Raw genomic sequence first — 26467 nt, forward strand, 5'->3', positions numbered from 1 at the left:
TTTCAGTTGACGGGATCACAAATACTAGGTCAACTGTACAAATATGCACATTCATATCGTGTTTCTTCGTGGACCCAAAGCATAGTGTGCTTTTTACAGCTTTAGGTCTCAAGATGTGTTCCCTAAACAGTCCTAAATACAAATCCCCCCTTTTTCTGTCTGAGTTAAATGCCCTCTCAAACTGATCAACGTGGTATTAACCCCGTGCCCACCAGCTAACCCGCCTTCCGCCGCCTACCTGCTCTCCCGCCCGGAAGTCCCGCAGGGCGACACACTCACAGCGGTCATCTTCCAGGTTGTAGCCGGTGGTGATCTAGGCAGGGCAGAGGGTGACAATTGTGAGCACTGAGGTCTGTGGTCCCCTCGCTCATGAGGGTCTTGTTCGGCAATTAGAAGATGAAAGTTATCCAAAGGTACTGCACTCTGCACGCTTTACCAAACTGACACAGAACTGCTTGGTTATTGTCATTGATCCTGTTTATACAAGAGGTTCTTATACAAGATTCCGCCACCCGAGAAAAGGACCTCACTCCTAGGAAAACAGTGTACAGACTATCAGTCGCTGGCTCAAGCAAGCATAGTCACTTGTCACAAAGCAAGCCCCACAGACGGAAGCAGGGTCCCCTGGAGAACTCTAGCCGACTCGCAAATGTCGTTTCTCCCACGTTTGGCCACCAAGAAACTAAAAAGCGTGTCTTCCATTGGATAAAGAATCAGGGGAAAAAGAAAAGCCTGTTTCTAGATTACGTACATGTTTTACCCTGAAATTAGAGGAGCTGAAACTTTTAGAGAAGCAAAGGGAAAATAAAATACATGAGCTGCGGCCTATCCACTTTCCGCTGCATGCTGTCTTGTTACCATCCCTAAGCCCGCTGCCCCAAACCCGCTCCCCATACCAGAAACCTGCATCTCTCCCCAGTCTCCCCCGTCCTGGGGGGCCAGGCAAGGCCATGTCTAGACGCACAAGGCACAAAGATATTTCTGGTGCCACTACTGGTCAGCACTTGAACTCCTCTAAATTATCCTTCTGGTTCTTTCCTTCCTCGTCATTCCCCTGCATGGCGGAGCTCCTTACCATTTGCAAAAACCTTCCAACTGGCTTCAAATTCCTTACTGTCCCTCCTGCATCTCTAGTGACTGACACTACAACGTCGACCTCCTGTTTAAAATCTCTTGGTAGCCTTCCACTCTACCCATAGGGAAAAAATCCAAATTCTCAAGCACAGCCAATTTACCAGGAGGCCCACATCTCCCTTCAGCCTCTTGACCTACTACTCGCCTGCCACACGGGCCTCTGCTCCAGCTCCCTTCTGTCAGGAACCACCTTTTGCTCCTGTTTTGCCTGAGCCCTGGCTTCTTTAGGGATGCCTGCCCTCATCCTACCCAACCCCCCTGCACTCCCAGAGCCCCTGCGCTGTCACCCCTCTCACGCAATACCCGCCCCCCAGCGGCCAGACCTGGAGCTCCCTTTTACCTGTGTCCCCAGGGCTGAGCAACATTTACCCAAGACCTGAAACTCTTTGATAATATTTACTTGATGCATGAACCACCACGATAAGAAACAGGGTCCCCAATTTATATTAAAAGCTCCTTCTTAGAAGCCTGTCCCTCAGAGCAGTCCCACAATCTCTTAGATCGTCTGAATTGTTCATGAATGCTTTGACCTCCTCATTCTGTCCTGGAGAATCAACATTCCAGACTGCCGCAAGTGCTACTTGCTAATAAAGGTATCAACAGCTTGGATCTAAAAATTACTTCTGAGTTCAGGGAATGGCATTTTTAGGATGGACAACCATGTGACAATCAGCCTTAAACCTGGTATCCCCAGAACCAATGGTCTATGAACTGTATACCGAGAAAGGCCTCCTGCTTCGCTCTGCAAAGCCAACAGAGACACAAAACGACGACAAACAAACCCAGTCAGGAATCTGGCACATCTTCACTCACAGAACAGTTTCAGCACTTGGTAAGATCAGCCCTGTGAAGTTCCTGCCCGATGTCAAAATCACTTTTCTGACCCCAAAACATGATTCTGATAATAAGGCTGGAATAGGAACTGCCGGTGAACTCCCAGCCCTGGAAGTCTGCGGCTCCACAGTGTGTTTACGCGGGACCCAGCAGGAGCATCAGACAGCAGGAGGGCAGTCAGGGAAGCAGGAGGGACGGGGAAAGGCCGGCAAGAAACAACAATAGGTAGGAACACAGGAGACAGACAACGTGAAGGTAGGCTCATGGAAGGGGAGGTGTGGCAATGTTACACAGGGCACCCGGGGCAGCCTTCCTTGAGGAAGTCTATGAGCGGTCTTGTGGACATCGAAGGAGCAAGTGTTTCAGGCAGCAGGAACAGCCTGTGCAAAGGCCCTGAGGTGGGCATGTGCTGGTGTCTGAAGAAGCACAGGGTCCCAGACCTGTCTGTGTTGGGAGTATAATGGGGACAGGTTGAGCAGGGAGCCTTGTCTGCTACTTATAAAAACCTGGGCTTTCACATTGAGACTGGAAGCCTTGTATAAATCTAAACGTTTTAGATGTCTTAATACTCAACCAGAAAGACCTTGAAAAAGAGCCTCTCTCAATTCTACTTGAATTTTCCAAGGCCCTTCCATCCCGACCGGGAGAGTTACACACTCAAATACCAGGGCTGGTTACTCCAACACGCTTTACCTATTGCAACAGACACAGTGGCCTATAAACCACTTAGCAGTGTCCTTCTCTGCACAAACTGAACCAGCTCAAGAAAGGAAAATTCCTGCTTACATTAATTCTGAACCAGTCACATAGAATTTAAAGATATACCATATCTTACAGTTTAATATGATGTCCATGAACTTGTCTAAATCTGTTTCTCCAAGTGGCTAGGACATGGGCTCACATGTGCCACCACCTCTGGCCCAGGTACCAACCCTCAGCCTTTTCTGTTCTTCCCTAGTTCCCTGCCGCTCCTGGTTTGGAATTACTGCCACAGGCTCAGCTCTCCCATCTCTACTCCCAGAACCAGGTTTTTGTCAGAAGCACAGCGTTGCCGGGTAACAAATTTCTACCTACTCCCTCGGTGACAGTCAGAACAGACAGACAACGACTGTCAGGATAGACACACACAAAACAGAAAATCAACTGTCTGAAAAGCCAAGCCTTAATTTCAAGGACCTTATTTTTAAAAAGAGATTAACTGTTAATACATGTGATATACAACTTCATAGAGTTAAAATAGATTCTCAAATTCTACCAGACGCAATTTCCCTTGAAGTCTCATAATTACAACGGAAAACGGTTCAACCAAGGTGTGGAGTTAAGTATTCAGGGAAAACCACCACTGTGAAAAAAAGCACTACCATCTCGTAGAAACCTGAAGGCTAGCAGTGCTTCGCCAGCTCTGTGGGAGGGTGTAGACTCTACGAACAGCGCTAGCAAAGGCACAGCATTTGTGGTTGTCATCGATGCATTATTTTTATTTTGAAATAAATGAACTTTTTGGTTTTTGCTCTTAGAGGGAAAGGAGTGAATAGTTTAATCCCGTTTACATGAAAGCAACACAAGAACCAGTGTGTCTGTGAGGGTACGAGGGGGTAAATGCACACAACGGAGGCAGAGCTTTGCACAAAACCATTAACCATGTCCCTGGGGGTGTCAAGCAGAGGGACCCGGGCCACAGGTAGGGCTGGGTGCTGGTGGGGTGCTGGCGGGGAAGGGAACCTCCATATTTCACTCCGGCAGAGGCCTCCGTTTAGCTGCTTTTGTTTGTTTACAATAGAGTATGGACTTTTTTAAATTTTAGAAATAAAAAAATAAACTCTAATGATCAATCCAGTTTGAGAACCAATGATCTAATCCAGTAGAGCAAAAAGAAAAATACTACAGTCAAATCTTCAGAGCTTTTTGAAAAATTTTAGAACTTCGATCTTGTAATCAGTGTAAGATAGTTCTGAAGGAAAACAAAAAGGAAAAGAATGAAAGTAAATAAAATATGCTGCTCCTTCCTACAGCTAATTAAAGTAAGCATATCTGAACTAAGGCAGAAATATAAGAGGGGAACACTTCGTTCTCTACAAGCTAAGAGTATGCTTGGTACACCTTTCCAAATTAGCACTAGGGTATTTCTAGCTCAAAGTATTTGGCATGTGTTCCATGTTCTGGCCGCTCTGTGGGGTTAGATGTGAAATACTCATTTACAGCATTTTTTAAGCCTCTTAATAGTACTGCTAATAATAACAAAGGGAGCCAACGTTGAGAAAAGATGAACAAAAAAGTAACCAAGCTGGTATTCCAGTATAATGCTTCAAAATTCAAAATATTCTGAAGTTGATCATATTTCTGTATCCGGGTATCAGGAAATCTTGCTCAGACAACCACCTCAGCACAGAGAGCGCGTCAACCTCCGCTGTTGCCGGGAATCCAAGAACGCTGAGGAACAGGGAGCCGGCTCCCGCGGCTTCCTCCTCTCACACGTAATTAACAATCATCCTAAAATTTCCTTATTTTCTTACTGTCTCCTACCCGTGCTTCCCACGCCTGAGATCCCAACCCTGCATGCGAGGCCAGGAGCCAAACGCCCCAGTGCACTTCCTCCTGCCCCAGAACCAGGGAAACCAGTACCAGCTCCTGAACAAAAAAGCAGGTTAATATATGGGCCAAGGATGTGGCAGCGTGTCAGATGAAGGGAGAGGGAACAGGGAGCAATCAGAGAACGTACATAGCTGGGAATGTAGTCATCAAAGAAAGAAAACAAGGCACAGAAAAGGGAAAACAGGAAAGAAGAAAGTTGGTTTTTTTTTTTTCTTCAATAAATCAGTATTCTAAGGAGAGTAAGAAAAAAGAAACTTTGGTTTAGTCTGTGGTTCAATAAGATAAGAAAATGAATGTTTAGGCTGGAATTATGGCTTAGCAAATAAATGCAGTTCACTGTGGTTTTTAAAAGTGGAATAAGCTTCAAGTTCCTGGTTTTTAGGATTAAGCAAATGCAGAGAGAGAAAAACAGCAGATTCTCTTTGTGGGGGGTTGGGGGGTCGGAGGGCTGGCTCGGCTTGGCTCTGCGTGGCCCCCTGGAGGGAGACAGTAAGGGGGCATGACATGTAGGTGGAAGGTCCCCTCTAAAGCTCATTCACCACAGTCCCCTGGATTAAACACAATGCAGAGGGGGTAGTTACCAGGCCATTGGTGTGATTGCACATGTCCCATAAAGGAATCAGCGCCAGGGTCACCCGGGAACCGTCCTCCGTGGGAATTTGGTTTTGTCGAGTCATAACAGAAGAGACTGCCCACCTGGAACGATCAGAAAAGAGGTGAACTACAGTAGGCACATTTCAGAGCCCAGTGCAGAAAGACAAACCAGAAACTATGGTTTGTCTGACTTCTCACCAATGCTCAAAACCTTATCCTAAGCACCACAGGTGATGGCTGGCCTTCTTCATCATCGTTTACAATTAAATCTAGGGCTGAGGGGAGGAAGGGAGAACTGGAAGGAAAAAGGAGACAGAGAAAATCCAGGGGTGACGATGAAGGGGGGATGTTCCAGGGATACAGAGGGTCTGGAAGGAGGGACAGAGATCTGCAGGCCTCCAGCCTTCACTGCGGCTGGAACCCTTGCCACCAAGCCCACACCACCTTCCCCCAGATGCTGACTCTGCACCCGGAGGAAGCCTCAGTGAAAGGCAAACAACGTAACTCCTTTCTGAACAGAAACCCTCTAAGAACTAGACAAAACGTGGCGTGTTATTTATTATGTTGTGCAGTCAATTAAATATTTTTGTTTAAAAAAATTATCATGATTTCACTCATATGTGGAATTTAAGAAACAAAACAGGATCACAGGGGAAGGGAGGGAAAAATAAAATAAGATGAAATCAAAAAGGGAGACAAATCATAAGAGACACTTAACTCTAGGAAACAAACAGGGTTGCTGGAGGAGAGCGGGGTGGGGAATGGGGTACTGGGGGACGGGCATTAAGGAGGGCATGTGATGTAATGAGCACTTGGTGTTATACACAACAGATGAATCACTGAATTCTACCTCTGAAATGAATAATACACTATACGTTAATTAATTGAATTAATTTAAATTTTTTAAAAAGTCCTCACGTTACACTAAAATAGTCTATTTAAAAAGGGGGGAAGTCCTCATGGCCACCCCACATGAAAGTTAATCTCCACTATCACTTGGCCATCTCGGCTAATCCCCCAGCACTACAGGGTGAGGGCAATTTCTGTGTGGTTATTAAAATGCTGATCCTTACCCCTGCTACCCATGATAACTTCTGCAAGACTACGCGTCTGGGGGCTTTACCTGGTCACAGCAGGTCACTTCTTACTGAAGTACTTCCCACTTCCAAGATCCCCAAATCACTCAGAAACCAAACCCCAACACACACACACACACACACACACATACACACACACACACACACACACACCCTCCCCACACCAACCTGTAGTCCTCATAAGTGAAAGCATCCTTCAAGGGCAGTTTGTTGGCATGAGGATGGGTCTGGGAATTAGAAGTTTCAGAAAGCAGACATGAAAAGAGAAAAAGGGAAAACAGAAATCAGTCAGCGGAATTTCATTATTTAGCTGCCTAACAGATCCTAACGAGAGCCAAACGAAGCAGGCGGCGTCCAGCCGCGCTACTGAGGGATCTTCATGCTATTACGCTCTCATACATCACTGTCAACTTCATGTGTTGTGCCCAGCAGCCGCCATAAATCTGCTTCTTCATATTGCGACACCAGAACCCACAGACACCACGCAAAAATAAAATTTAAGGTGGACTGACTTTACAAAAGGTGGGCACACCCACGCTCTGAGAATCTGATGCAAACAGAAACCGGGAAGCTCCAAAGTGAGGGGTCTGTCCTGGCCTCCTCAAAGCCTTCTACCCACAACAAGCTGCACATCCCTCATGAATACATTTCAAATCTCTTCTTCTATCGATAAAAGCAACAATTAAAGGCACTCTAATAAATTGAAGGTTCTTTCATTTATCTCCGACTTAAATCATTTGGATGGAAATCAACTTATGTGCAAATGAATCATATACGTGGTAAACGCGGCTCAAGTACAGAAAATCAAGAAAAATAGTTTTGTGAAATCATAAATTTTACAAACAGGACAAAGATAAAACAGAAACTGGCCTATTTAAATCGGACTACATTTTGTCCCCTCTGGACAAAAGAACATTTGGTAAAAATGTCCAAAACTTCACACTTAATGAGAACGTTTCATCCATTCCCTATTCTCTCATCACAACGACCCCCTGCCTTGGACCTCTCAAGTCCTCAAAAACTTTGTCTCAGTTAAGAAATTAAAAGCTGTAACAGCATAATTTTAATCTTCGGTTTCGATTCCAGTCTGACAGACAGACAGCCGCGAGTGACCAAGTGAGCAAACGGCCATCTCTGAGAGGCCATGAGACCCCGCTGTCCGGTGTCTGCAAGGCTGTTACTGCCTGCAGCTCGGTGGGCCCCGCAGTTCATACTCCTGACACATTAGCATCACAAGTGCGCGGCCATTCATCACCGCTCCCTGTAACGCACTTGCTGGCACCGCGCAGGACAGTAGGGGATGAGGTAAGAGTGGCTCAAACGGTAAATCAATTAGAAAACAAAAGCTTGTGCTCAGTGCGCAATTTTAGGCAAATTATATATTACAAAAGGCTGCCAGTTGGGTGTTAGCTTCCAGGTGCCTGCTCTCCCCTCTAATTCTTCGCCCAGTTTTAACCCTTTGGAAGAAAAGTCAAAATATAAAATTATATATGTGTAATTTTGAAATGTTGCAGGAACATAAATGAAATTAAAGAAGATATGTTTCAAGTCAATATATAAAATGACATATTGCCCAGAGGAATTTTCCAGCTGCTGGGGGCAGATCGGGATTTTCTATCTCTGTTAAAAAATAATAATAATAAAAAATAAATAAATCCGATGCTTTGATCTATCCCAGCGAAGATGCAGGAATCTCAAGGCCCGAAGCTTCTTTCCCTCTTCTCTGTAATGAAATGCAAGGCCATGTTCTAAGAGCCCTAAAGATGACTTCCATCTACCATTATGAAACTTAACCACAACAGTGTTCAGCTTTTCCTTCTAAAAGTACAAACTCAGCAGATAAGAACTGTCCCTCCACAAACCCAGAACCACTGTGCCGGTGAGAGGTGCCACAGCAAGGACCTGGGCTGCCGAAACCCCCCCTCACTTGTAATACAGTGACACCTCACATCTGCGCCACCGCGGACACGGAGGCAGGATGGTGCACATGCCATCGCTTTTCAGACTCCAGGAGGTGGGAAGCATTGTTGTTTTTGCTATTTTAAAATACGTTAATTCATTTAAACTGTGGAATGCACTATGGTATTTTGAGAGTTGGTAAATTCCAACACTAAATCCCATAGGTATTAAGAATTTGACCCACCCTCCCCCAAAAAAGTCTGACTTACTGAATAAGAGAAATGATGACAATTTTCAAAAATTGGAATGCTGAATGTCAGAATGACTTGAGCAAGGATCTTCCACCACGGCAGGACCCTGAAACAGCTCTGGACTCCGCAACCTTACTCAAACAAGGCAACCTCATCGAGGGCCAAAAAGATGGAAAATTGACTCTCCAAAATGTTTCCCTTCCTCCTATTTATACACCTTTCTTAACAAAAATAGAAGTTCATGCTCATAGTCCTGATGAAGTCGTAAAGACAATTCGGGGGAAAAAAATACACAAATGCTTTCTTCAGATTAATTTTGACGATTATTTTGGCTGTAGGGTTATGTAATATTTACAGAATCTGTTAGAAATAGCTGTTCTTATGTGCTTAAAAATTAGGGTGTGCCTACTGTATGTAATTCTGGTATAAAAAGCTATTCTGCCACAGAACACAAGCACTTAACAGTTACACTGAAGCACAATTTAATTCTACACTATGGAGAAAGGCAAGTAACTTCGATTTCAACAGGGCTCTCACCACTGTGGCACTATCGCCACCTACTGGCCGCAGGGTAGAACAGGCAGAGCCGCAGAATTCCTGAATCCATTCCAGGGTTAAGGCCTACATAACAACTTACTGTAAACCCAAACGAGGGTTTATCTAGAATAGCTACTGTTTCAGCCTTACTCAAGCAAAATTTGGTTTCTAAAAAAAAAAAAACAACAACCCTACCCTATCTCTTAAAAGTATTGTACAATAGTTTTACAAGGATCTTGAAACACGGAAATATCAAAAATGATTTGCATGTGAAAAACATTTAACTTTGAAAAGAAATATTTTCACAAATCCTGAAAAAGTGAACAGGAATAAGAAAAACACCAATTTCAAACAGCCGAAGCTGTTCTGAAGCTCTGGACAGAATGATTTTCTTTTTAAACACCAAGTCTTTTTCCTGTTGAAGACCAAGTTAAGGTTTAAAAACATATCTTGCAAAAATTATAACATTAACCCAAAGTTATTTCAAAGTTCCTAAAATGTTCTTAGATGAAAAGTCTTCAATGTCATCCTTTAAAGGCAGGATAACTAAACATTCCTCACCTTATAAAGTAAAATCCAATAAAGCTTTTATTTATCATGATGCATCTTCTCCAAGAGAAGACATTCCTAACTTGTACTTAAAAAATAAAAACGTAAATTAAAACAGAAAGCTTACTCTTCGTGGCCAATCACCTTTGGCTGTGACTCGTTTCCGAGACACAGATACACCTGAGTGGGTGAGGAGGGCCATCAGGCAGTGTCAGGGGCAAGTCCGGGATCTGCCAAAGCATTGACTCCCTCCCCACCTCCCGCCCCCATAAAGACAGGGTTAGAAACTAGCCACAGATTTTTCTGCAGATTTTTAAATGATTGATATTTTTTACTTTTTTGAGCATTATAAATATTTGAAGTTGGAGAAATAAACCGTTGGTGAAGCTCATGATCAGACTTGAGCCCTAAAGAGCTTACTGTTAAAAGAGGACCCCCGTTTCCTCATGCCAACAGGCAACCCAGTGATGTTCTCTTCCGTTCCCTTTTCTGCCAAAAGGAGGTATTCCAGATGAGACACAGTAATATTGTATCTAGTACAAAATAATCACTGTGTTTGGGAAAGATTAATATCTAAAATCGCTTGTTTGGCTTCAATAAAAAGAAGTAATATTGCTAAATATGTAAGTATGACATTTTGAAGAATTTACCATATTGCATGGGTCTGGTAGCTATGCTTAAGGAAATTAAAAACCACCACAGTCAGCATATTTGATCCTTATTAAAGTTCTGTCTTGAACTATCACTCACATAAAACAAAAATAAACCGAGAGGAAATTTAAATAAAACCTATGGATTACAAGAGTTTGAAGATGAAAAAATGAACAATATTCTGGCTTTAAAAAATTGATTTAGCATGCAGCTTCTCTTTATAGTCCCTTGATAAAAATGAAATCTCCCTAACAAACACTTAATAAAACCTGTCAATATCTCTGGAAAGAAAAATGACACAAATGCATTAAGTATTAAATACCCTTGGAAAAAGTCACATATTCCATGAATTTTTGATGCACTATCTTGACATTAATGTAAAACCTTGATATTTATAATTGACAGAGATTTAATAAAGTATAAAAGAAGATGGCTGCTGCACGACGTGCCGATTGTTGGGGCTGATCAGAAATGAGAGATACAGACGTGTGCTTAAACTAAATCAACAGTTAATATGTGTTACACGGATCAGCTGCAGCCTTATTTTAAGCTCATACAACAAACCTTTGTGGAGAACTAAAATAAGCAGACTTCGTTATTATGTGAATTCCTAATTCAGAAACATCTAGTATGGGAAACAGCTTTGCAACAGCTCTGCACACGAACAAGACGCATTTGACTTAAAGTTTGTTTTCTTCTTAACATCTAACAGAAAGCATTTTTAAAATAAACCAAACCAAAGATAAATGCTCCCACATAGAGAGAGAGGCATTTCCTAAAATAATTCTCAGGAGGAACGTATTCAACCTGAGGAAAGATTCAAAACCCTCTAAGGAAAAAAAAAATAGGATTAGAACACGCAAATGGCCTCGAAGACACAAACACCAAACACTTTTCAAAATCAGATCTTTACTTTTCTAAAGAACACTCACCTCTACCTACAGATTTTATGAGGAAATCAAGTTGAATACATTTAATAATCACCTTCAAGGAGGCATTTAAATATACTAAAAGGAGAGTGGCTCAGTTCATAAAAATGACTCCTAAATACTGTATTTTAAACAATTTATAGCCTGCTATAATGTGTAACTGTTAATTTCAAAAATACAGATGGTAGCTCAGTGCCCTAGTAACGGCTCTATAGCATAAGGAAAGGCAACCTACACAATTTAGAAGTTGTACCTGGTTTATGCTGATAAAAAAAATAATAGCATGTAATTAAAATTTTCCAACTAAAATATGACTAAGATTATACTTGGCTTTACTTCTTAAGTGTATATTAAAGCGACAGCAGGGTTAACTAGCTGTGGGTCCTAACTAGCTCTAGCGATGGCTCCATTTCTCTTATTTCTACAAGGATAAAATCCGTCACTGAACCTCAGATCTGAACCATGTGGGTGGAAGCAATTATATGTTTGGGAGCTGTGACTCCTTCTCACAGAAGCAAGAGGTTTGGTGCTTTCAATGCCACCTGCGAGATTCCTCCACAAAGCAGCCCCGTGGCATCCTCCCTTAGCCCAATGTGGATCGGGGTCTCGCAAATGTCAGGTCCACGCACACTGAGGAGAAAAGAGAGACAAGAGGCAGCTTCACCACCCCCCCATCCTGACGCCTGGGGAGAGCCCCCCTCTCCAACACAATTCCACGAAATCACAGAGGGAAAGGGGCCAGAGGGTGGTCAGAAGGAAAGAAGGGTTTCCCCTGCAGGAAGCTGAATGAAGGAGACAGGCAGAAGGGAAACAAAAAGAAGAAAAGTGGAATATGGACAGGGCAGGAGAGTACAGAAGGAGAGAAAGGGGAAAAAAAGTGAAGAGTGCGGGGGAGGGGCGGGCAGAAGGGAGATTTACGTGAAACACGGAGGCATCTCTCCCAGGGAAGGCCACACAGGCAGTGTGCTCCCCAAGCAGCAACCCGCCCCGCATTTTCTAAGTGGACATAACACAGTTTAACAGAATGACAAACTGCAAAATAGCTACTGGATCCAAAATTTAGTTCTGATGACCATAAATCAGAATCAAAGCATGGTTTGTGTATCTAGCTCTTGAGGGAAAAAAATCAATTTTTAAGACTTTTATTTTTAAACACAGATTACATCCAACTCTTCAGGGAATTTTCCATCATAAAGTTCTTTGAATTCCCTCAATATGACCAAATAAATACATCAATACATATTAAATTTAAATTATTTGCTTTTCACTTATACATACATATTTAATTTTCCTATAAAAATGTGTATTACTTCATAATAAAAATGTTTAAATTAAGAAAATAAGATTAGTGGAGAAATATCAACATCGTTCAATACACTTACAGAATTACTCCAAGACGGAAGAATTGGTTTTTTCATTGGAAGACACTGAAATCTATAACCTATATTCAGTTTAAATTAAACTGAAATTTGCTGAAACGCTGCAAAAGATATGCCTCTTCAAAAACTTTTTTAGTCATCAACTGTAAACCCTGAAGATAGACAATCAACCATGAACCAAATACAGTCACAATCAATCAGCATTTTCGGACTGCCAACCATTTATCCACTCACAAATGTTTATTGACTCCGGAAAAAAAAAAAAAAAGGTGAACCATAGGTTAGGACTAGATATTCATTCACTCAACAAACGCTTTATTTACTGACCATGTGAAACGGAAGGCAGCTGGCAGATGCCGTGTGACAGGTGGGCAAAAAAGACATGGCAACGCCCTCAGGGGGCTTCTGCCTAGCGGCAGTCACTTAACACAAGCTGGGAGACCCTTCTCCAGGGCCACCCTCACCAACCAATCTGGGTTCCCCACTCTGCCGCCCCGTGAGTGTGGATGTGCGCACACATATGCACACGCGTGACAGCATTTGATGCGTGTCCCTCTCCCACAGCGGGGAACCTCAATGAGGCAGGGATCATGCCTGTTTTGACCACCAGAGAATCTCCAATGGCTCACATGGTGCTTCATTCAAAGAACTCTTCCTCCTTCATGCACGAAGGAAACACTCTGCCCTTTGCTGGGTGGCAGAGGAGAGCGTTGACCTTGTGGAATTAGATTTCCTCTCTATGGCTCCATAACAGCTGGAACGAGAGGCAAGATACAGGAGGTGACAACTTCCCAAACCACCATGACTCCATGGGGGGTGAAAGGCAAGGCCAGGGGACCAGGTGATCTGGTGGCAGTGCAGTTACCACCAGGGAAATGGGGACCTCACGCTCCTCGTCCGAGAGGCGTTCCCACAGGCTTCAGAGACACCGCTCTCCTTCTCCTTTTCTTCTACCTTCCATCCCTTATGATCAGGATATTCTCCCACCATCTGGGGGTCAGAAAATATGCATTCTCTCTCTCTTTTCCCCAAATCTACCCTTAAACACATTTATCTGAGAAAGCTCTACTCTAAGAATCCAAGAGGGACCAAATGGGACCAAGCACGGCAGCCCTCTGTACCAAAGCGTCACCAAACTTCCCTCCTCCCTAGTCCACCCCATCCAGCAGTGAGCACCTTTGAAAAGGTTAGCCTGTCCCTTCCCACGTATCTCTCATCCCCCAGCCCTGTGCCTCCATTTCCCTGCCTGAAAAGGGGGGTGGACAAATAACTTCTTTCAAGTTCTAAAATCCTTTGTTTCTTTGTCTTTTGACACTCCCCCCACCTATCTCAATCTACCGATTAACCTAAGGACTCTAAGCCAGAATCTAGAAGCTAATTCAACCATGTAATCCAAGCTTCCTGATCAGGTACTTAACACTTGCAGCTCCTCGGAACGTATCGTTAATGAAAGTGGAAATACAAAGAACGGTAAAAAGCAGGTATTACTTCAGAAGGACACATCTGCATCAAGGAAGCAGGCCAGAATTACTTGTCATCAGCTTCATAGTACCTTCCTTTTCATTTTGGCTAGTTCAGATTTCAGTGATTTAGGATAAAGACCTCGGACTCTGGTTAAATTAATCAATCCAGCATGATCAGAGTCCCCAGTCATTTGTGAGATGAGAGCATTATGACCACCACTGTGAAACCAATTTCCCCGATAGGGTGACTGACATTCAGAGCATGCACGTAAACTCTTGTCCTAGAAAAGGAAGTACCGTGCTTGGTACATAGGAAAGCTGCCTGCATCTCCAGGAGAGAGAGACACAGAGGAGGAGGGAGGGAGGTGGATACCAACGAGGGCCATTTGCTAAGCACTCTGTGCAAGAAACTCTTTTGCGAACTTTATGTGTTTTTATGTACAGTTGACCCTTGAACAACACGGTTTGAATTGTGCAGGTCCACTTACGTATGGATTTTTTACAGTCCACTGCCGTAAACGTATTTTCTCTTCCTTAGGATTTCCTTAATAACTTTTTCTTTCCTCTAGTTACTTTACTGTAAGAATACAGTACATAATACATACACAAAATATGTGTTAATCAACTGTTTATATTATCCGTAAGGCTTCTGGTCAACAGGTTATTGGTGATTAAGTTTTTGGGGAGTCAAAAGTTGTAAGTGGATTTTCAAAGGGGGGGAAGGGATCAGTGCCCCTAAGTCCCACATTGTCCAAGGGTGAACTATAATTTAATCGTTGTGATGTGTATGAAATAGGCACTGTTATTAGCCCCATTCTGTTGATGCCATAACTGATGGGCACAGAAGTTAACCGTACGTCCAAGGCTGCCCAGTAATAAGTGGTGGGGCTGGGGAAAGACTTAGGCTATTGTTTTTTGGAGGTTACTTTAAGGTAAAGGACAATCAGCTATCCTACTTTTATAAATACAGCATAAGTTCTGATACGGTAAAGACATTTTTTTCTTGATGAAATTCTACAAAAATGCCTGGTAAATACTGCTTTCATTTAAAATTCAGCACATTGGGAAACCTGGGTGGCTCAGTAGGTTAAGTGTCTGCCTTTGGCTCAGGTCATGATCCCAAGGTCCTGCTCAGCAGGGAGTCTGCTTCTCCTTCTCCCTCTGCCCCTCCTCCTAACTTGTACTCTCTGTCACGTTCGTGCCCTCTCTCTCTCTCAAATAAATAAATAAATAAATAAAATATTTTTTAAAAATTAAAAAAAAAAAAGGAAAAATTCAGCATATTGAGCTACCTGTCTGGCTTAGTCAGAACAGCATGTGACTCTTGATCTCAGGGTTGTGAGTTCAAGCCCCACATCGGGTATAGAGATTAGTTAAATAAATAAACAAGCAAACTTCAAATTCAGCATAAACTCAGCCCTGCCACCCCTAGCAAGCCAATACCCAAGGCCTTCCCAAGCACGCCTGCTCTGGAGATCTAGCTCCACGCACTAGAATGCCTACAACAGTCCTAGCCAGGACCTTGCAGCCAGCCGAGCCAGGGGCCTGCCCTATACACAGTGGGTGTGCACCAACTGCAAACCAGCCACAACAGAAGGGTACAGGCAGCCCACACAGGGCTCACCCCTGGGGCACCTGACTTGGGTGACCAGGGCGGTTCGCTCTACCAGGTTCCACAGGATACCTTCCACAAAACACGACTCCTTCAAGGCCGGGAGACGTAACTGATCTACCTGATACGTAGAACTGAAGAAAGTCAGGCAAAACGAGGGGGCAGAGGGATACGTTCCAAATAAAATAATAAGACACAACCTTAGGAAAAGAATAAATGAAACAGAGTTAAGCAATCTACCAGATCATGAAGATGCTCAACAAAGACAGAAAAATAGAAAAAAGAATCAGAGCTGAAGAATGCAGTAACTAAGATGGAAAATACACTATAGGGAATCAACAGCAGATCAGAGGATGCAGAACAGGGCAGCAATCTGGAAGACAGGGTAGTGGAAATCACCCAACTGAAATGCCAAAAAGAAAAAGAAATTTAAAAACGAGGATACTTTAAGGGACCTCTGAGACAACATCAAGTGCACTAACATTCACATTATAGGGCTCCCTGAGGGAGAAGAAAGAGAGAAAGAGATAGAAAACCTATTTGAAGAAATAATGGCTGAAAACGTCTCTAACCTGCTGAGGAAACAGACAGCAGATCCAGGAGGCACAGAGAGTTCCAAATAAGATGAACCAAAGAGACTCACACCAAGACACATTATAATTAAAGTTTCAGCAGTTAAGGAGAGAATCTCAAAAGCAGCAGGAGATAAACAACTAGTTTTTGTACAAGGGAGCCCCCGCCTAAGACGACGAGGTGAGTTTTCAGCAGAAACTTTAGAGGCCAGAAGGAAGTTGCACAATATACTCAAGGTCCTGGAGGGCCAAAACTTACAATCAACAATACTCTACCCAGCAAGGCTGGGTATGTCTAAGGAGTTTCCCAGACAAGCGAAATCTAAAGGAGTTCATCACTACCAAACCGGCTTTATAGGAAATGTTAAAAGGATTTTTTTAAACAGAGAAGAAAAGGTCATAACTGGAAATTAAAAAAAATCATAAAAGAGAAAACTCACTGGTAAAGGTAAACGTATAGTCCACAGCTAGTATGAAGGTTAAAAAACAAAGTAGTGAAATCATCTAGACCTATAATAATTCATCAACGGATACACAAGATAATAAGATGTGCACAATATGAGGTCGGAACAGAAAACTCCACCAAGAACCTATTAGCAGTAATAAATGAACTCAGTATAGCTGTGGGATACAAATAATACACATAAATTAATTGTACATAAATCTGTTGCATTTCCAAATTCTAATAATAAATTATCAGAAAGAGAAATTAAGGAAACAATCCAATTTACAATTGCATCAAAAAGAATAAAATACTTAGGAATAAATTTAACTAAGGAGGTGAAAGACCCATGCTCTGAAAGCTATAAACACTGATGAAAAAAACTAAAGATGATAAATGGAAAGATATACTGTGCTCATGGACTGGAACAATTAATATTGTTAAAATGTCCATACTACCCAAAGCAATCTACAAATTTGATGCAATCCCTATCAAATACCAACAGCTTTCTTCACAGAACTAGAAAAAATAATTCTAAAATTTGTATGGAGCCACAGAAGACCCCAAATAGCCAAAGCAATCTTAAGAACAAAGCTGGAGGCATCACCATCTCAGGTTTTAAACTATACTAAAAAGCTACAGTAATCAAAACAGTATGGTACTGCACAAAAACAGACACACAGACCAACAGAACAGAATAGAGAGTCCAGAAATAAATCCACAACTCTATGGTCAATCTTTAACGGAGATAGGGAGAAAGACAGTCTCCTCAATAAATGGTGTTAAAATCGGACAACTACATGCAAAAGAATGAAACTGGACCACTTTCCTACACTCCATACAAAAATAAATTCAAACGGATTAAAGATTTAAATATATAGAGCAGAAACCATAAAACTGTTAGGAAAAAAACATAGGCAGTAAGCTCTCGGACAAGTGGTCTGAACAGTATTTTTTGGATCTGCCTTCTCAAGCAAGGGCAACAAAGGCAAAACAAAATGAGACTATATCAAACTAAAAAGCTTTTGTACAGTGAAGGAAAAAAAACAAAATAAAAAGGCAACTTTCTGAATGGGAGAAGATACTTGTAAATGACATAATCAATAAGGAGTTCATATCTAAAATATATGAAGAATTCACATAACTCAAAAAAATTTTTAAAAATTAAAAAATAAAGCCAAATAATCCAATTAAAAAATGGGCAGAGGACCTGAATACACATCTTCTGAAATCATCCAGCTGGCCAACAGACACATGAAAAGACGCTCAACATCACTCATCACCAGGGAAATGCAAATCAAAACCACAATGACACCACCTCACACCTGTCAGAATGCCAAAATCAACAACATAGGAAACAAAAGGTGTTGGCGAGGATGCGGAGAAAGGGAAGCCCTCTTGCTCCGTTGGCGGGAACGCAAACTGGTGTAGCCTTTCTGGAAAACAGTACAGAGTTTCCTCAAAAAATTAAAAACAGAACCATTCTATGATCTAACAATTCCACTTCTTGGTATTTATCTGAAGAAAATGAAAACACTAATTCAAAAAGATATATGTAACCCTATGTTCACTGCAGCATTATTTACAATAGCCAAGATACAGAAGCAACCTAAGTGTCCATTGATAGATGAGTGGATAAAGTTGGGGTGTGTCTGTGTGTGTACAATATACACTATAACATATTAATTATAATGATACAATTACATATTATATATTATACCTTCAGCATAATATATAAAAACATAATTATTATGTGTATATAGAATGGAATATTATGCAGCCATAAAAAAGAATGAAATCTTACCATGTGCAACAGCATGGATGGACCTAGACAATACTATGTTAAGTGAAACGAGTCAGAGAGAGAAAGACACATGTGATCTCTAGATATGTGGAATCCAAAAACGAAACAAAACAGAAACAGACTCCGGGAAACAGAATCTGAGGGTTTCAGAAGGGGGGGGGGGTGAGGGGATGGGGTAGCCCGGTGATGGATATTAAGGAGGGCACGTCTTGTAATGAGCACTGGGTGTTAAACACAAATAATGAATCATGGAACACTACATCAAAAACTAGTAATGTACTGCATGGTGACTACCATAACATAAAAAAAAACAAAAAACAAAAAACAAAAAACAGAAACAGAAACAGACTCATATACAAAGAACAATCTGGTGATTGCCAGAGGGGAGAAGGGTGGGGATGGGTGAAATAGGGGAAGGGGATTAAAAGGTATAAACTTACAGTTATAAAATAAATAAGACCCAGAGATGCAATGTACAGCTTAGGGAATATAGTCAATAATACTATAATAACTTTGTATGGTAATGGATGGTAGCAAGATTTATCATGGTGATCATTTTGTGATGTATATAAATACTGAATTACTATGTTGTACACCCGAAACTAATGTAATATTGTATGTCAACTACGCTTCAATAAAATAAAATAAAAATAAAATAAAATGCATTAGAGGCAAGCAATATTAGCGACACTAAGACTGTGAATCTATTATTTTCCAACCACCAGAAAGGATAGCATATTTACTTAAAAGTAACTGTCCAGTGGCATAAAGTCTCAGACCTAGGCGGTAACTTAGAGATCATCTGGCCCAACTCCCTTCATGCTGGACATGAAGAATGCTGGCCCCAGAAACCACATGTGTATCAAATACATGTAGATATGTATGCTCCCCTTCCCTTCATTATATTTCCAAACATCAGGGTATTATTTGGAATTTCTTTCCAGTATTTTCTTCACTAGAATTGTGCCACATTAGTATCCCAACAACTTCCAGTATTCCATTATCTGGAATTCCTATCATTTTCATGGTAACTCCAAACAGCCTCTAAAACACCACACAGGTTTATCAATCATTAAACCTGTACCATCTCCAAGTTCTTAAAGAACATTAACTTTTTGGCTACTTTCAACTCTCCTAGTTATCATGTTGTTAGGGAAATGAACCTTGGCCCCTTAAATGTTCTGCCTTTAAGCCTAAAAGAAATTGAAGGAGTCTGTAAGTAGCTAGTAAGAAATGAACTCTAAGAGTGCAGCACGGAAGCTGAGAACCTTAGGCATCAGCCTTGGGGTTCTGATAAAGATGGGCCAAACTCTGATGGAGTCAACAGATGCTAAGGACATAAGAGGATCCCCACAGTTCGGAGAGCCTGTGAAACACCCACATTCCCAGGCACACCACAGAAGGCCATACACCATACGTGCTGTCACCAGCTGCCACAAGTTTACTTTGGTCAACCCAACACCACAAAACCTAGCGCAAAGGTGTCTGCTGGTCACAGAAGGTGGGTGGGGACACGTGTCCGAGAACCCAGTTCCAAGGTAAAGTGTGTGTCCCCACGGCCCCTGCAGCCACTTTTATCCACAGAGAATCCTGGACATGTCAATTGTGAATGCGCTGTCCCAACACTATTTCCCGGGGTCTACTGGCAGGACAGCAAGTTACAGAAGTTCCAACCAAGGGAAGAGAGGTGTAGAGGCCACTGAACTTCTCCTGCTGTCAAATAAAGCTGCTGATAAAAAGTCTAGCTCAGAAAAGTCTTAATAACTTTTGTATCTCCTGAAAAGAGAACCTTCAGAAGTATTACCCTGAGATATGATAAATAAACATTTTAACCTTACTGGTAAAAATATCCCCATTAAAACTCCAATGAACTGAATTATAAGGTTATATTTATTCGAGTCAAAACAAAACATTCTCACACTCAGTTAAGACATCGACTTGACAAACAAAATGTAATTTCAAACGTCCATGACTTTGGAGAGAAAAGCTGAGAAGCAAAAAGATCTTATATTCATCTTTAGTTGATAAAAATTTCCTCTCTCATTTCATTAAGAGTCCAGAATAGGTACCAAAACTCTTTAAACACAGTTGTACCAAAAAAAAAAAAAAAAAAAAAGCAGGCACCAAGATGTCCGTACTGGCTATTTCCCCATTAAAACAACCCATATTTATTAATCAGTTTCTGTGAGCGGGAATCCATCTATTTCCCCATTAACACCTCCTAGGGGAAAACAAAGATGTCACAAAGAAAAATTCTTCCATGAAGTAAGATGAGAGTTACATTTACCCTGAAACTGCGCTGGGCACGAGGTGGCGAAGGGCCAGGCCAGACCGTGCAGGGACCGCCCTGAGTTTCACCAGCTCCCATCTGGGGAGGACAAGCCTAGTGAGAGCCAAGCATAGCCAAGCAGGACAAGGCAGAAAAGGCCCATCTGACTGCTTTCTTCTCCAAAAAATTACGATTTGCCTTATATTAATTAAATGCTTTACTGATCGAGTTATGTAATGGATCTCACTCTTGTTTTTTTTCAGAGGAAACACAATCTCACGTTCTAAGAACAATGCTATTTTGTTGGAGCAGTTTCTGGACACGAATTTCCAATGGAACAGTTTAATCAGTGCCTCTCTTCTAAGCACTACCTATAAAACAGAGAGGAAACTGTTCACAGAGAGCGAGAAATCCAATATACTGACTTAAGTCATCTTTTGATACAAGAAGATTTTTGATTATAGTCACAAGTGAGAAGAGATTTTAGAACTGGGTTTTCAAAAGTAGATGTGACTCCTGACCCAGGGTCCTGCAACTTGGAGGACTCAAGGAGACTGGGCAGCGAGAACAGACACAGGAATGGGTGACTGGCAGTCCTAAGATCCACCAGAGGGCACGGCAGGCCAGTGGGGAGGACCTGGGCTGCAGGGGCCTGAAGAACTCTCGAGTGTGGAACATTCTTGATAATTGGGGTTAAAGGCAGAAGATGGACAGGACATTATGTTAAAGGACAGGGACATTCTGGAAACCAAGGGGACAAAGCTAGGACAGCAGTATCAGAGAGCTCCTGGCACGGGCGCGGGCTCACCTTGGTGATGAGGGGGCATTCCTTCTCATAGGGATGAAAGGAGGTGGAGACACAGCTCCAACATGGAGACAAGAGTTAGCAGGAAAGGTCTCAGTTTTCGCCGAGAAGCGGGACAGAGGAGAGCCCACAGGGAGTCTGAAACAATCCCCAGGGGAATGAGACCCAGGTCAGCAGGCCGTGACACCACGTGTCTCTGCCGGGCTGAGGTCTGACTCAGCTCACGACCCTCGACCCTGACCCCCAGAGCGGGTACCTAAGAAAGTGGGCGGTGAGAACGAGTGCATATGCAGGGAAGTCAGGATGGGAGAAACTGGGGAGTCCTGTGGGGTGCCCACCATGGAGGCCGGTGGTAAGTCACCGCACGGGGAGGTGTGATGGGCCACATCCACGGCAAGGCCAGGTTTCCTTGAAGTACACTCCATGTCTTTGAAATCAAACCGCAGCAGACAAAAAGCAACCAGACTAGACGTGACTTCCATGTGGACGGTGAACTGCTGTGTCACCACACGGAGTGACGCTCTACCCGCTGGGTCAGCCTGACAGGTGGCGAGCAGATGACCTAGCCTCTCCAAGGTGCATGGTGGCCAGCAGGGCCTGTGCCAGGGGCACGCACAGCCCAGGTTGCACACACGGTCCCAACCCAGGCCCCCAGGCCTCTGTTCCAAGCCAGGGCCAAGCTGCGTGTGGACGACAGGGGCAAGCACCGAGGCTTCTGTGCAAGCAGTAAGTGACACTGGTTATTCATTCTTCATTCCTGCCATGCTGGCTTTATCCGTGCCAGTGGCAGGGGGCCCTCGGACTCCCAGGCGGCACTGGCAGACGCCCTGCCGCAGGCCTGCAGACGGGCCCGGCTCTGTGAGTAAAGAGCAGCAGCCGCCTCTTCCCTGAGAGACAGGAGGCAAGCGGAGCTCAGATTTAGTCTCAAACTACGCAGACTGGGGAAGGTGTGGAAGAGAGCCTCTTCCCAAACACTTAATGAATCTACTGCAAAAAGAAAAAAATCTGTTTTCCCATCTGCACTTCCAGACACATATAATAAAGTGACATTTTCCAACATAGGTTTTTCTAGATCATTAGCTTTGTCAGTTAAGACTCCATGCTTGGCAAAATGACCACTGTTTTTTCGATTCATCCTTTAATTTCTAAAAAAAGTTGCAAAATCTGTAAGTAACCTTATTTATCCTTGATAAAACCTGATGTGGAAAATAACCACAGTTGCCCTTGAACAACACAGGATTAGGGCACCAACCCTTCCACACCACTGAAAATTCGCAGATAACTTTTGACGCCCCCAAACCTCACACTAATAGCCCACTGCTGACCAGAAGCCTTCCTGATGACATAGTCAATGCACACATAGTTTGTCTGCTGTATTATACACTCTATTCTCATAATAGGTGAAGCTAGGGAAAAGAACAGGTTATTAAGAAAATCCAAAGAAAGAGAATATACATTTACAATACTGGGCTGTATTTACTGAAAAAAATCCACATATAAGTGGACCCACACAGTCGAACATGTCATTCAAGGGTCAACTGTATTTTCACAACTAATATTTGATATTACTTTCCCAGTTAGGATAATTTGCCCTCTCCACTGATTCACTAACCCTAAGACAGCGTAAGGTCCTTTCCTCCTTCAAACCTTCATATGACCTCCTGACCTCTGAAATTCTAACACACGCACTCTGCAAAATACCCACCTAGCACCCGATTCTGCACCTTATTAAACTGATCTTGTGCTGCTTCTTGGTACTCACTCAACAAATATTGACGAGTGCCCATTCGTGGGTGAGATGCTGTACCAGGAAATGGAACACAGTGAGCAAGACAGCTCTGGTTTCTGCCCCCAGGTAGCTTCTTGCCTGATGCATTGGGGGGGGNATAAATACGGACTGACATGCTCCAGCGGGCAGCACCCGTGTCTCCCCGTGCAGCAGGTGGGGCGCCGTCAGCAGGAGGCGGTGATACACTGACTGGTTCTGAGCGGCTAGTTTTGAAGTGTGGTCAACCCCAGGAGCTTGGTGGGCAGACGGGAGTGCCCTGGACACTTCCCTATCTCCCTGCTGCTGTTATTATAATTACAACTGCCGTCACCAGCACCAGCGCTGCTGCCGCTGCCGCGCTAACTACCACAAGTGCGGTCGTTTTGCAGGTTAACCTCCTACTCTGACAAATAAAGCTCAGTACTTCAGCTTACGCCCAGTAACCTAACGGGCACGTGATGCTGACAAGGAAAATGTCCACTTCCCCATTTGATTTAAAAACGCCCACTGACTTTCAGTGGAAATAAGGCACCCACTATAAGAACAGCCAAATTAATCACATCCTTTAGGCTCCTCACTGTACTTAAAATTTATGGCCACAAATAAACAGGACATAATGCAATAAATGTAGTATTCACTGTGATGCTCTGTGTCCTACAGGATAAAATATATCTGCAGAAATGTAGGAAGAGAGGCAACTGTTAAGGAACTTAAAAAAAAGGGGGGGTTATCTCAGGGAAGTTGTCAAAGTAGCAATTATTTCATATAAGATAACAATAAAGGAGCAAAGTCCTAAACGTGGTACGCTCTCACCCCCGATCCGCTAAAGCTTATTTCTGCATCTTCCATGCGCTCTGCGAAGCTTTGTCCACCGATTCATCAAACATCGCTGTGTGCTAAATGTAAGGCACTGCGGGGGGAACAATGAATAAGATGGGCTTCCTACTCACAAGAAGCCAATAGTGTTGTCGCAGACGGTCCATATGGGTAAAATCTGACATGTCGTACCAGAATAAACGACATGTGTTGGAATTACAGAGAAGTTGGTTTGCAGACATTGTTGGAAAGAGAGATCTGGCCATGACTTGTGCAGGAGAGGCACGTGAGTTGGGTCTCTGAACAGGCAGGAAGCAGAGAATGGGGGGGCAGGGGGATGAAGTTCAAGAACGTGATACAGACTATGGGTCTGATAAGGCAAGGAACTCAAGGCAGCCTCCAGCCAACTGCCAGCAAGGAACTGGAGCCCTGGGAACAGAAACTTGCCACCAGTCATGTGACTTGGCTTGGAAGCAGATCTTTTGAAGCTGAGACTTCAAATGGGACCACGGCCTGTGAGAGACCCTGAAACAGAGGGTCCAGCTAGGCCATGCCTGGATTCCTGCTCACAGAAACTGAGCTAATAAATATGGGTTGTTTTAAGGCTCAAACAAACAAACAAACATGGGCCAGGCCTATCTTCTGCAAACAATTCACAGAAGCATATACATATGGTATCAGTCAGGACGGGCTGGGATTTGCTGTAGTAACAAATGTCTTTGAAATAAATACCAGTGCCTTAGAACAACCAGGTTTTATTTCTCACTTAATGCAGGCCCACCATGGTTCAGCTATGCCTCTGCTCCATGGCATCTTCACTCCGGGATCCAGGCACTCAGCACATGCTAGTGACCTTCTGCCTCTTAGGAAAAAGGAAATGAACGAATTTGCGGAAAAACAGAAGACGAGGTAGGGCAGGGAGGAAGCAATCGAACAAAGACATAGGGGGCAGTATTAAACCACTGTGGGCACAGGGGGCAGGAGCGGTCTGGACAAGGACAGAAGAGGGAACACAAAGAGAATGAGTGCAGGTAAAGAGAAACTGAGCGGGGAGGACAGAGGCCAAGGAAGCTAAAGTAACAAGACAACTCAATTCTCTTCAAATCAGAGGCAGGAGACTTTGCTTAGAACGAGGGGCGTTCGCTCTGTTCTACGGTCCGCATTAACGTGGTGGTACGATTTCTTGTCCCTCCGGCCCCACTTACGCTCAGCACTCAGTCACCAGAGAACTAAGACTCTACTTCAATCCCAAAGGCACAGCTTTCGGAGACACCCGTGTCCTCGGGCTCCGATGCTGACCGCTCTGAATAAAGACACGGAGGAGCTAAAACGTGAGACGGCTGCTTCAGCAGCCTCACATCCACAGAGAAGCCCTCTGAGTCTCTTCAATTTCCGACGTTCTTAGGAAAACAAGTCAATCTGAAGGCCTCCATAAGGTCTGCCTTCTACGCCTATGAATTTATTTTGGTCTCTTTAGTTCCATACACCTGTTTTTTTCCTTTGAAACTGATGAAAATCGTGAAGCCTAAAGGAAGTTGTAGGCTACTCCAGACAGGCTCCAACAGCAAGCGCTCTGCCACCCCGAAGTCCTACAGCCCAGGACACTGCTCTCCGGGTGTAGCTGGGCCTGTGGTCTAGACCTACGGACCCCGAGAGTGGGGTCATGGAAGCAGTTTGTGACAAGTGTCCCAGTCGACGCACACTCGCTCGAGCTGACGCCAGGACCTGGGTTTATTACTAGCTGCCACCGAGGAAGAGAACAGGAGAGATCTTTGCTACTGAAGAAACCCCTCCCTGCTCTTCACATGTACATATGCACATACATATGAAGGAAGGCAAAATGCAGTCTGGGAGAAACTGCATTTCCCATGAGGGTTTCTGGCCCTATCTTCGTCCAGATCGGCCCACTTGAGGTTGAGTCACTGAAACCCCGCCAAATAGAATAAGACTTACATTTTCCTCCTCAACCTATTAAGTTAATGTTTTCTTAGATTTTCTGTTATACGTATGTATGGTTTAGAATTTTAAAAATAATTTCACATAGGGGCGCCTGGGTAGCACAGTCGTCGGGGGTCTGCCTTTGGCTCAGGGCATGATCCCAGCGTTCTGGGATCGAGCCCCGCATCAGGCTCCCAGCTTGTGTTCCCTCTCTCGCTGACTGTCTCTCTGTCAAATAAATAAAAAAAATCTTTAAAAAAAAATAATTTCACATTAAAAAAAGGTCCAAAAGGTCTCTGACACCATATGGCCAAAGATTCTCACCACATTACTTTTTCCTCAGGATTGCGAATACAGTTTTGGACTTGACCTGCAAATAAGGAAGATTTATTCAACAGACATTTACCATGTGCCAAACATCAGGCTAGGAGCTGTGGGAACAGAATGGAAGCAAGTTGTCCTCAGCCCTCCAGGGGCTCGGACTGGCCTTGTTCAGGAAACTGGTGAGACTGAGCAGGCGATGTCAATGAAA

The 26467-nt window shown here is 43.4% G+C and overlaps 1 protein-coding gene across 1 annotated transcript in view; it reads right to left on the reverse strand.

Annotated features, from left to right (window-relative positions):
* Positions 1-26467, reverse strand: part of SETD3 (SET domain containing 3, actin histidine methyltransferase) — a 64107-nt gene that overhangs the window by 10325 nt on the left and 27315 nt on the right. Inside the window, exons 7-9 of the mRNA XM_002917459.4 lie at positions 6420-6478; positions 5142-5256; positions 239-313 (exon numbers count right to left, since the gene is read on the reverse strand). Of these exons, the coding sequence (XP_002917505.1) occupies positions 239-313; positions 5142-5256; positions 6420-6478 (249 nt within the window). The remainder of the gene's footprint in view (positions 1-238; positions 314-5141; positions 5257-6419; positions 6479-26467) is intronic.

The sequence above is a fragment of the Ailuropoda melanoleuca genome, chromosome 14, assembly GCF_002007445.2.
Source record: "Ailuropoda melanoleuca isolate Jingjing chromosome 14, ASM200744v2, whole genome shotgun sequence".
Taxonomy (NCBI): Eukaryota; Metazoa; Chordata; class Mammalia; order Carnivora; family Ursidae; genus Ailuropoda; species Ailuropoda melanoleuca.